The sequence below is a fragment of the Rhinatrema bivittatum genome, chromosome 1 (assembly GCF_901001135.1).
Source record: "Rhinatrema bivittatum chromosome 1, aRhiBiv1.1, whole genome shotgun sequence".
Lineage (NCBI taxonomy): Eukaryota > Metazoa > Chordata > Amphibia > Gymnophiona > Rhinatrematidae > Rhinatrema > Rhinatrema bivittatum.
The window spans coordinates 520360171-520373424 of NC_042615.1; the positions used below are offsets into that span (position 1 = coordinate 520360171).

The following is a 13254-nucleotide window of genomic DNA, read 5'->3' on the forward strand; positions in this document are numbered from 1 at the left end:
ACTTGCAGCAAAAAAAGACCTCAAACTGATATCCCATACTGTCTGCACTGCTCCCAAATTTGAAATTGGTCTTTAAATCACTGCAACTACAAATTTGCTTAGTCTACAACCCCCTGGTCTCCTTGACAAAAATTCATCCCCCCTCATCGAATATATAGCTGAGAACCTAGCAATAGACACTCCTGCTATCATTCTCGGTGATTTCAATATCCACGTCAACTCAGTTCCACTTTCTCCCACATTTATTTATTTAATTCTTTTCTATACCGGTATTAGTGGTTACATCATACCGGTTTACATCCAAACTGAAGGTAGAAAGTACATCAAACAAGGACATCAGAAAAGTACAGGGGGAGGGACATGTGATGCTTTCCTGGTCTCACTCAATGCTATGGGCTTTAAGCAAATTTAACAAGCCCTACACACAAAGCAGGTCACTTCCTTGGATCTAATCTCTATAAACTTTCGAATCCTACCTGGCACTCCCCTCCTACACCTTAGTACCCTGATCGGACACTACCTCATTAGAGCAAATCTTTCAATAAAAAGCACAGCCACCCTCATACACACAAAAAAATAATACTATTCATTTCAGAAAACCCTGCTCTAGAGACGACCTAATCACAGCCCTCACCAATGATCTTCATAAACTCGATCTTACTGACACCGATTCTGCACTCTCATCCTGGAATCACCTCACTAGCAACATTGCTAATAAAATCTGCTCTCTGCAATCTAAAGAACTAAACCCCACACTCACCTCAAAAAAACCTTGGTACACTCCTGAATTAAAAAAGATGAAGTGCAACCTTAGAAGCCAGGAAAAGAACTGGCGTAAAGACCCCTCTCCCACAACTGGCAAAATACGAATCCTCCCTACACATCTACCGTGAGACTATCCTTAAAACCAAGCGAGATTTACACGCTAAGAGAATCCACAACCTACAATTCAATGCCAACGCCCTATTCGCATACGTCTCAGATCTGACCAAAACTGCCCCCTCACCCATACCAGACGAGGATGCCAAAACAAAATGTGAAGAACTAGCACAGTTTTTCCACGACAAAATATCTAAAATCATGACATGCTTTCCAACAACTTCACTCCCCACTAAAGCCCTTCCAAAAAAACCCATTTGCCTCCCTAAACACCTTTGAGACCACTGCCTCCACTGAAATAGAATCACTCAAAGAAAATGAAACCCTCATCACACCCATCTGATACGATTCCCACTAAATCACTCCTGACCATCCCTAACATAATATCACAACCCCTAGCCAACATCATCAACCGCTCAATCACACTCGGAGATGCCCAACTTCACTAAAACAAGCTATAGTCAAACCTATTCTAAAGAAACCAAAACTCGACCCCACTGAACTAACCAACTATCGCCCAATCTCTAACCTACCCTTCCTAGCAAAAATTCTGGAAAAAGTAGTAAACACCCATCTAACTGACTTTCTAGAAAACCATAATATTCTTTCCCAGCACAATTCGGCTTCCTTAAGCACTTCAGCACAGAAACCCTCCTGATCTCGCTCAAAGATTCCCTCCTCAAAGGATTGGACAAAGGCAACTCTTACATCCTTGCACTGCTAGATATTTCCTTCGCATTAGACACCATATGCCACAACATCCTACTCAACCGGCTCAAGGAAATTGGCATCTCAGGTATCCACTTCGCTGGTTCGAATCCTACCTAAACAGACAATACAAAGTCAGAATAGGCAACACTGAATCCCAAGCAATCGACCTATCACAAGGCGTTCCCCAAGGCTCCTCCTTATCCTCTACACTTTTTAACATCTACCTACTACCGCTCTGCCACCTCCTCTCTGAACTGGGTCTTACACACCTCATATATGCGGACGATGTACAAATCCTCATCCCTATTACTGATTCCTTACCCAATTCCATTAAAACTTGGGGAACTGCTTTCACTGCCATCAACACCCTCCTCACTAACCTCAACCTCGCTCTCAACACTACCAAAACAGAAATCATGATCATATCAGCCCAACACAACAACTTCACCCGCTTCCAACCCATCATCCTCCCTTCTACAATCTCCACTTCACAACACGTATGAGACCTAGGCATCATCATTGACAATCAACTAAACCTAAAAAAATGTATCAATACCACAATGAAAGAATGCTATTTCAAACTTCACACCCTAAAAATACTAAGACCCCTCCTCCACTTCAGCAACTTCCGCACAGTACTCCAGTCCATGATTTTTTCAAAAATTGACTACTGCAAACACCCTCCATTTAGGCCTTCCCAAAAACACAATTTCCCCACTCCAAATGCTGCAAAATGCTGCTGCCCACGTTCTCACTAACACTCACAAAACTGAACATATCACCCCCATCCTCAAAGAATTACACTGGCTCCCTATTGCCTCCCGCATCCGCTATAAGACCCTTTCCATCATACACAAAACCTTACACACCCATAATATGCATTGGCTCAATGACTCCCTACATTTCCGCACCCCCAACAGACCCACTAGATCACACTACATGGCAACTTTACACACACCTCCCACTAAGCTTACACATCTTACCACCACAAAAGAGCGTGCCCTATCCATTGCAGGGCCTGCAATCTGGAACTCTATGTCCACTGACCTACGACAAGAGCTCTGACCAAAAAAATTCAAACAAAAACTGAAAACCTGGTTATTCAAACAAGCTTTCACCTGATCCTTTCTCACTCACTCGTCCTCCCTGCAACAAGTTCACCTCACTTCTATCTTACCATTTATTCTCATCTCGTTTCCACGACTACCTGCCCTATAATGCATAATCTATTATAACTGCTCTGTAATCTTTCCATTGGTTAATTTTATGATCTCCATGTATTTATTCGTTTAGCAATTTACATTTTGTGTTACCTCTATACTTATTATACATACATTATTTACATATCTCATCTCCCACTATTTATACCCTGTTATTTTAGTATTTTATTTACATAGTTCAACTTCCAGTTATTTAAGCAACCTGCCCTATGCTATGTATTGATGTTAACAGTTCTTTGTAAAGCATATACGTTGCATTTCCTCTTCCTTGTAAACCGATGTGATGTTTCCAATGAATGTCGGTCTATAAAAACTTCAAATAAATAAATAAACAAACAAACATTCAGGTCGATACAGTAAGGTCGAGGTAGAAACAGTGAGGTAGTGTCAGGCGCACCCTTCCTCCCCGCACGCACAGTTCTCTTCACTAACTCCCCGATACTCTCCTCTAATCGCATGCAAATGCATGCCACGGCTGTGAAGCGATAGGGAAGAGTTATGCCCACGCAACCCATTTTACTGTATAGGCGCTTAATACAGCGCCTATACAGTAACCTGGGTGCGCTGGTACCTGTCATTTCAAATGACATTTGAAATGACAGGCACCAGGAAGTGTAAAAATCAAAATTTTTAAATACCTGTCGGAGGGCCGTGTGGGTCCAGGCGGCCGGCGGGATCCGGGGGGCCGGTGGTCGCGTGTTAAATCTAGGCCGCGGGCGGGTGGGCGCCTGTTCCGGGCGGCGGGTGGACGCGCGTTAGTTTCAGACGGCCGCGTGGGTCCAGGCGGCCGGCGGCGGGAGCCGGGTGGTCGCGTGTTAAATCTAGGCCGCGGGCGGGTGGGTGCCTGTTCCAGGCGGCGGCGGGGGGACACGCCTTAGTTCGAGACGGCCGGCGGGCGGCGGGTGGTCGCGTGTTAAATCTAGGCCGGGTCCGCACAGGCGCGCATTCATTCACTGCCGGTGGGGGCTGCCTCCGGCAGCCCCCACCGGCAGTGAATGAATGCGCGCCTGTGCGACCCCTGCGATTCGGCGCTCATGGCGTGACGTCACGGCATGTGACTGCCTTGAGCGCCGAATCGCAGGGGTCGCACAGGCACGCATTCATTCATCCAGGCGGAGGAGCCGGTGGCGAAAGCAGACGGCTCCTCCGCCTGGATGAATGAATTCATTCACTGCCGGTGGGGGCTGCCTCGGCAGCCCCCACCGGCAGTGAATGAATGAATGCGCGCCTGTGCGACCCCTGCGATTCGGCGCTGAAGGCAGTCACATGCCGTAACGTCACGCCTTGAGCGCCGAATCGCAGGGGTCGCACAGGGGCGCATTCTTTCACTGCCGGTGGGGGCTGCCGGAGGCAGCCCCCACCGGCAGTGAAAGAATGCGCGCCTGTGCGGACCCGGCCTAGATTTAACACGCGACCACCCGCCGCCCGCCGGCCGTCTCGAACTAACGCGTGTCCCCCCGCCGCCGCTGCCTCCTGGAACAGGCGCCCACCCGCCCGCGGCCTAGATTTAACACGCGACCACCCGGCTCCCGCCGCCGCCGGCCGCCTGGACCCACGCGGCCCTCCGACAGGTATTTAAAAATTTTTATTTTTTCTTCTGACAGGTTTTATGTGTCCCACATCATTACATTTTCTCGATTATCTCTGTATGGCTTTTTTTTTAAATTGTGTTTTATTGTTTTTGAGTATCTTAAGCGGTGTTGATGGATTTGTTACTAGACTCACAGTCCTAACTCCTACTAGGGGGAGGCGGTAAACTAACACGTTACGGCCAAGGCAAAACAGTGCGTTACTAATGAGAGAACCTGAGTGCCCGTTACGGTATCGGAGGGGAATAGCTAATTCCTTCATTATACAGCTAATTCGTTCATTTATATGCCGGGTGTGGGAAGGGTTACGCGTCTGTTTTAAGAAGCGCTACGGACGCGCAAAACTGGAGACTGTATCGCTGGTTTGCCTTACGCGTCCGAATTGTGCGCAGCGAGCTCGTTACAGACGAGAAATCTTCAACTGAACTTTACTGTATCGAGCTGATTATGAACTCATTCAGCCCTTTTAACAATCTTTGCTTTCTCTTTCACAGATTGCACTAGTAAAACGTTCAGTACACTTCTCAGCTGATATCTTTGAAACTCCTTTACTGATGCTATGGCCCTCCTTGAAGCACTACCTTTTTTCCCTTTCTAATAAGACACTTTCCTTTACAGATACCGGATCAGATTTCTTTCTTTTACTGTTTCTTTATAAAACGAAGCTACATAAGAACACTCTTTGTAAAGACGTCAGAATTGTATGGTCTTCCCTGATGGATTCTATTGAGGGTTCAATGGACTTCTGGTGGCCCCAGTCACCATATTACCCCCTCCTTGCTGGCCTGGTTCATAAAAGTTCATATTCAAGGGGGGGGGGGGGGGTAAGAGAGATCTAGTTACATTAGTTGGCACCAGTTCTGGGCCCCATTGTCTTAAAAGTTGTATAGATATGTAGTACCTGCAAAGTCCATAATATAGGGAAAGGTTTATGGGTTGCACCCTCACATCTGAGTGCCCCCTGGGGACTATTTGTGAGATTGAACATTAATTTTATTCTTATGCCTCAGGTGTTATAATGGAAATATATTTTAACTGTTGCATGTATATTCACTGTATAGCTCAAAGCATTACCTACAGCTAAAGATGATACTGTCACTGTTGCAAAGAAACTCTTGAAAGAGGTCATACCAAGGTTTGAGATACCAGAGATTACTGAAAGTGATAAGGATATAGATTTTAAATAATGCAAGAAATTGGGAAAATTGTGGGAATTAAATTGCATTATTATTGCCTTATAGACCTCAAACCTTTTGTTTAATTGAGCATTTAAAATTAAGTTTTGAAAAATAAACTAGTTAAACTTACATAGAAGGACTAGGGGGCATTCCATGAAGTTAGCAAGTAGCACATTTAAGACTAATCAGAGAAAATTCTTTTTCACTCAACGCACAATAAAGCTCTGGAATTTGTTGCCAGAGGATGTGGTTAGTGCAGTTAGTGTAGCTGGGTTCAAAAAAGGTTTGGATAAGTTCTTGGAGGAGAAGTCCATTAATGGCTATTAATCAATTTTACTTAGGGAATAGCCACTGCTATTAATTGCATCATTAGCATGGGATCTTCTTAGTGTTTGGGTAATTGCCAGGTTCTTGTGGCCTGGTTTTGGCCTCTGTTGGAAACAGGATGCTGGGCTTGATGGACCCTTGGTCTGACCCAGCATGGCAATTTCTTATGTTCTTACATCATTGAAATGGTCGGATGCTCTTCTCTTGGCCTTTATAAGCATTAGGCATATGCCCAAATGCAAGCATGGACTTACTCCTCATGAAATTATCATGGGAAGACCCATAGCAATTTCTTCTATGTCAAAATTATCAATTGATAAGGACTGTGCACAAAATGAACTCGGTTTAAACTGTTTCACAGCTATATCAACAGATTCTAGAAAGAATCATCAGAAGATCTCTTCAGTTTTTCAAGAATTCCTTAATCAAGTTACTCCAGATGTACATCCCGGTGACTTTGCATATCCTCAAAGTACTTCAATGGAAGAACTGTTTACAACCTAGGTCGAAAGGCCCATATCAAATACTGTTGGTAAGCTACTCTGCTTTGGAATTTCAAGGATCTGACCATTGGGTAAATGCCAGCTACTGCAAGAAAGCCTAAGGCCCAGAACCAGCAATAATGTTCGACAGAAGTGAGGAACACCCTAATCCAGCTATAGTAGATATATTGAAACTCAGTGGAGTCAAGGCGTCATCTAGGCCTCACTAATTCCCTGATAAAGCTAGGTGTCCTCTGGAGTCGGGAAACTGAATGAACAGATACCATTAATGACGTTGAATCCAGTGAAGATTCCCTGAGCTCCACTGTATAGACTCCCATGAAAGCTGGTGGTGTGAAAAATTCAATGATCCCTTCACTCCTCCGAGCCAAATCAATCAAGCACAGCTCTACCTTCTATTAGCATGAGGCTTGTCCAAGTCTGTCTCTCCTTATTGCCTCCCATTACATTCAGGGAGTGCTGAAAATACTTATGTCAGTTATGCTACACATTATAGAAAACATTCAATATATCTGATTGCTGGGTTTGCTCACATTTTCCCACCTACATACTTGATAAGGGAATCTTTTTAAGCTGAGCCTGCTAAGATGGGAGAGTTAGAGTGTATAGCAGCAAATGATGAGATTGACATAATTGGCATCACAGAGACTTGGTGGAAGGAGGAAAACCAATGGGACAGTGCTATATCAGGGTACAAATTATATCGCAATGATAGGGAGGATCAACTTGGTGGGGGTGTGGCACTTTATGTCTGGGAGGGTAAAGAGTCCAACAGGATAAAGATCATACAAGAGAGTATATGCTCAGTAGAATCTATATGGGTAAAAATCCCATGTGTGTTGGGTAAGAGTATAGTGATAGGAGTATAATACCGTCCACCTGGACAAAATGGTCAGACAGATGACGAAATGCTAAGAGAAATCAGGGAAGCAAACCAATTTGGCAGTGCAATAATAATGGGAGATTTCAATTACCCCAATATTGACTGGGTAAATGTAACATCAGGACTTGCTAGAGACAAATTTCCTGGATGTAATAAATGATTGCTTCATGGAGCAATTGGTTCAGGAACCAACAAGAGAGGGAGCTATTTTAGATTTAATTCTTAGTGGAATGCAAGATTTGGTGAGAGAAGTAATGGTGGTGGGGCCACTTGGCAACAGTGATCATAACATAATCAAATTTAAACTAATAACTGGAAGGGGGACAATAAGTAAATCTGCAGCTCTAACATTAAATTTTAAAAAGGGAAACTTTGATAAAATGAGGAAAATAGTTAGACAAAAATGAAAGGTGCAGCTGCAAAGGTTAAAAGTGTTCAACAGGCTTGGACATTGTTTAAAAATACAATCCTAGAGGTGCAGTCCATATGTATTCCATGCATTAAGAAAGGTGGAAGGAAGGCAAAACGATTACAGTCATGGTTAAAAGGTGAGGTGAAAGAGGCTATTTTAGCCAAAAAAACATCCTTCAAAATTGGAAGAAGGATCCATCTGAAGAAAATAGGATAAAACATAAGCATTGTCAAGGTAAGTGTAAAACATTGATAAGACAGGCGAAGAGAGAATTTGAAATGAAGTTGGCCATAGAGGCAAAAACTCATAATAAAAACTTTTTAAAATATATCCAAAGCAAGAAACCTGTGAGGGAGTCGGTTGGACCATTAGATGACAGAGGGGTTAAAGGGGCTCTTAGGGAAGATAAGGCCAATGTAGAAAGACTAAATAAATTCTTTGCCTCCATGTTTACTAATGAGGATGTTGGGGAGATACCAGTTCCGGAGATGGTTTTCAGGGGTGATGAGTCAGACGAACTGAACGAAATCACTGTGAAACTGGAAGATGTAGTAGGCCAGATTGACAAACTAAAGAGTAGCAAATTACCTGGACCGGATGGTATGCATCCTAGGGTTCTGAAGGAACTCAAAAATGAAATTTCTGATCTATTAGTTAAAATTTGTAACCTATCATTAAAATCATCCATTGTACCTGAAGACTGGAGGGTGGCCAATGTAACCCCAATATTTAAAAAAGGCTCCAGGGGCGATCCAGGTAACTATAGACCAGTGAGCCTGACTTCAGTGCCGGGAAAAATAGTGGAAACTATTCTCAAGATCAAAATCGCAGAGCATATAGAAAGACATGATTTAATGGGACACAGTCAACATGGATTTACCCAAGGGAAGTCTTGCCTAACAAATCTGCTTCATTTTTTTGAAGGGGTTAATAAACATGTGGATAAAGGTGAACCGATAGATGTAGTGTATTTGGATTTTCAGAAGGTGTTTGACAAAGTCCCTCATGAGAGGCTTCTAAGAAAACTAAAAAGTCATGGGACAGGAGGTGAAGTCCTTTCATAGATTACAAACTGGTTAAAAGACAGGAAACAAAGAGTAGGATTAAATGGTCAATTTTCTCAGTGGAAAAGATTAAACAGTGGAGTGCCTCAGGGATCTGTACTTGGACCGGTGCTTTTCAATATATATATAAATGATCTGGAAAGGAATACAACGAGTGAGGTTATCAAATTTGCAGATGATACAAAATTATTCAGAGTAGTTAAATCACAGGCAGACTGTGATACATTACATGAGGACCTTGCAAGACTGGAAGATTGGGCATCCAAATGACAGATGAAATTTAATGTGGACAAGTGCAAGGTGTTGCATATAGGGAAAAATAACCCTTGCCGTAGTTACACGATGTTAGGTTCCATATTAGGAGCTACCACCCAGGAAAAAAATCTAGGCATCATAGTGGATAATACTTTAAAATCGTCGGCTCAATGTGCTGCAGCAGTCAAAAAAGCAAATAGAATGTTAAGAATTATTAGGAAGGGAATGGTTAATAGAATGGAAAATGTCATAATGCCTCTGTATCACTCCACCGTGAGACCGCACCTTGAATACTGTGTACAATTCTGGTCGCCGCATCTCAAAAAAGATATAGTTGCGATGGAAAAGGTACAGAGAAAGGCAACCAAAATGATAAAGGGGATGGAACAGCTCCCCTGTGAGGAAAGGCTGAAGAGGTTAGGGCTGTTCAGCTTGGAGAAGAGACAGCTGACGGGGGATATGATAGAGGTCTTTAAGATCATGAGAGGTCTTGAACGAGTAGATGTGACTTGGTTATTTACACTTTCGAATAATAGAAGGACTAGGGGGCATTCCATGAAGTTAGCAAGTAGCACATTTAAGACTAATCGGAGAAAATTCTTTTTCACAACGCACAATAAAGCTCTGCAATTTTTTGTCAGAGGATGTGGCTGGTGCTGTTAGTTTAGCTGGGTTTAAAAAAGGTTTGGATAAGTTCTTGGAGGAGTAGTCCATTATCTACTATTAATCAAGTTGACTTAAAAATTAGCCACTGCTATTATTAGCATCAATAGCATGGGATATACTTAGTTTTTGGGTACTTGCCAGGTACCTGTAGCCTGGATTGGCCATTGTTGGAAACAGGATGCTGGGCTTGATGGACCCTTGGTCTGACCCAGTATGGCAATTTCTTATGATTAAAAATTCACAATTAAGGAACATGGACAGAAAAGTGTTGAAACTGGAGATATATATTCCAACTTACACGACTGTAAAGTTGCTTTAATCAAAGGCACCCAGTTGTTGTACTGGACGATGGAGAATATGGGAAACTATTCCAAAAGGCTTAATTTACGATTTCTCAATTTTCTTAAGTGTTCCTGAATTGTTGAAAGTTCCTGAAGAATTTATTCCTCCAATTTCTAAGTTGCTATTTAAGCAAATTCTATCTTTTCTGGTGATGTTTTGTAAAGCCTCATTTGTCGTTAATTTGGATCTCAATTTTATTTTTAAATCTCAAAAAATAGTTATAAATAGAGCAACTCTTCTAGCCATATTTGCACTGAACCAGAATAACGAATGAAATTGTTTTTTCGTCTTAAAGATGCTTATTTTTTGGGTCACAAAATTGCAGTGTTCCTGGATGGTTGTTAAGGAAACAGCACAGAAGGAAAATGTTTCTTTCAGAAAAGCAGAGTTTTAGCTCTAGGTGCTAATTTCTTGTTAAAATTTCCATGCAAATGTGTTGTGAAACTGGACAGTGTTAAATATATTTTCTCGGATCCAGATCGGTTGGAAGGGTTTTTGTAAAACAGGACTTTACCAAATAATTTTTTTCTTATGTCCTGGATTCTGGCCTTTGCAGATTAACCTTGGTATTATTAATGTTCCTTTCTTTCCTTCAATTCTCCTCCAAATGTGGACTATGGCGATTTATATATTTTTTCTTCTCCACATTTGCTTCTTTTTCTTTTTTACTGTGTAATGAGCTGTGATTTACATGTATCAAGGTTCTCTTGATAAAAAAGGTAGGCATCTAAAACTTGGCTTTCAGTCTACTTTTAATGTTCGGTCCAATTTGAAAAATTATATGCTGGTTTCATTTGTTTCATTTCCCCCATGTTGAACTTTGCTATATTTAAGGCTTTTAAAATTTAACTCAATTTCTATTCTTTGATCTGCCACTATTACTTAGAGGTTCATAATCCAAAACCTAGTGAGGAGCATAGTTATCCAGAAACTGTGCGGGTAACATTACCCAGATATTCAGTGGCACTTATCTGGTAACTGCTGCTCACCATGTTTTTAAATATTGAAAAACGGAAGTAGTAGGCCAGCTGCACCCTGATCTTGCAGGGGGCCGAGTGGTGCCCAATTCTCTTTCCCTCTCATCCCTCAAGCTAAAGAAAAGTAGTGGCCAGCAGCATTCTGATCCCACACATCCTCAATTTAAAAAAAAGTTGTAGGCGAAATCCCCACCCTCTACCCCAAACTCCCAAAAATGTCTATAAAGCCCAACAGGAGGAAACAAAGTTATTTCTTCTTGCTGGGCTAAACGTTAAATGCTGGCACAGCTGACAATTCTTGACACTTAATTTATTCACTATGCTCTGGGTAAACAGACCAATCTCCATTCAGTACTAAGTTCTGAACAGGGATTGATCCCTTCACTGACAAGTGTCTGAAGTTCAATTTTTATTTTGTATGTATTAATCTCCCCTTAGGCACTCAAAATTGACAATGGTGCAGTGATTCTTGATGATGATGCCTCTTCAGGATATGGCAGAGGGTGCCTTCTGCCAGATACTATAAGAGTCTCCAGCAGAGGTTGGACCTCTGTTTGCTAGACTATAGACCATGTTAATGTACCAATGCTCTAAATTCTACAGACCAACACTGCTTGGATTCTACTATTCAATTCCTCCTCAAAATCTACCCAAGCCAATTTCTCATGAAAAAAAGTGGTCACATCTTCCTGGGACACTTGAGAGAGATCAGAGGCTAGCAACTGAATCCTTGGAGGTGGTCACGATTCCCAAGACTAACAACAATGTAAGCTGTCCTCTCTATGGTAATGCTTAGGAGGATTTATGGCTGCAGTCTGAATTTCCCTGCTCCTAGAATCACCAATGAGGACCAATAACGATGCTTCTTAGTCTTCACCCAGTGCTCGGTATTAGTACTCCTCAATACCTCAATACTGGTACTAATGATGCAGAATCCTTCACTGTCACCGGATGGGAGGAGCTAGATGATGGTCGCTCCCTGATTTTATGGGTCCTTGATGTCAAGGGAGATAGTTGCTTCCTCATTGTGAATTCATCGTCAACATCTGGTGCAGCTCTTGGGCCCTTCGAGGCTGATGAGATGAACTTGCTTTTCCACCATCTCTAACTGGGAATGATGTCGTTTGGGAGTCATCTTCCTGCATGTAGAGTGCGCTGAGATGATGTGGTCATCCCCCAAGCAGAGCACATATATATTATAGGGATCTGTGACAGACAAAACTGCACTGGGGGGTACTTGCTAATTAACTGAGGTGAAATCAATACTCGATTTTACAAAATAATTGCCCAATGCACCAATACTGATGCACATTCCATTCAGGGAAAAAAAAGCAAGAAAATTTTAAAAATGACCAAGAAACCTACCTAATGAACTGAATAGATGAAAGATAAAGTGAACCAAGAAGGGCCAAAGATGAAACAATTTAGAAAATTATCCCAGAAAAAATAAACAAAAAACGAGACATGACAGTTTGGCTCCACAGAAAAGCAAGAAATGACAGAGGTCCCGCATGATTTCCTTGACACAGGATAGCATACACATACTCAGTGGAACATGCCAACTGCTTATAGAAGCAATAAAAAGTAAAACCCCATTGTCCATGCTTTTGTCCCATGATGCCACCCACCTGTGAGAACTTCACATCCTGCTTGTAGAGGGAGAAAATAAATGAATGACAACTAGTAGTGAGGTTGACCACTGTCAACTATTGTGACAGCTGTGAGCAAATAGAGTTAATTCACTGAGATTACCAATGGTTGTTTGCCTCTTAAGAAATTATTAAATAGGCTGATTAAAGAGAGAATGGATAAAAAAAATTAGACAATACTGTAAATTAGAATTAGTTAGTTGTAATGAAAAAGGAAAATAAGTTATTTTACAAATAACTTAAAATGTACTGAGCAGCAAAAATACTTACCTCAACTGCCTTTAGTTGGGAAGATGCAGCTTTACAATCAGACTCCAGTCTGTTCTTTTCAGATGTCAGTGCCGTGCTCTGAAGAGCCAAATTCACTTTCTGTATATTCAGTGTCATGCAACTCTATAAAAATATAAAACTTCATTTCAAAAATCTGAATTGCCACAATAAAATTTGGTCTTAAGAAAAACTCTGAAATAAATGTGATACAATGAATAAAATCTTAAGAATAATTAAACTGCAGAAATGTATTTTGTCTTATACTTAGCCTAGTATATTATATAATGATTTACTAACTAAATTCCTGCTGAGAAATTATTCCATAATAC

At 41.7% G+C, this 13254-nt stretch overlaps 1 protein-coding gene across 1 annotated transcript in view; it reads right to left on the reverse strand.

Annotated features, from left to right (window-relative positions):
• SMC5 (structural maintenance of chromosomes 5) overlaps nt 1–13254 on the reverse strand; it is a 281089-nt gene that overhangs the window by 56736 nt on the left and 211099 nt on the right. The window contains exon 17 of the mRNA XM_029612667.1: nt 12926–13048. Coding sequence (XP_029468527.1) covers nt 12926–13048 — 123 coding nt within the window. The remainder of the gene's footprint in view (nt 1–12925; nt 13049–13254) is intronic.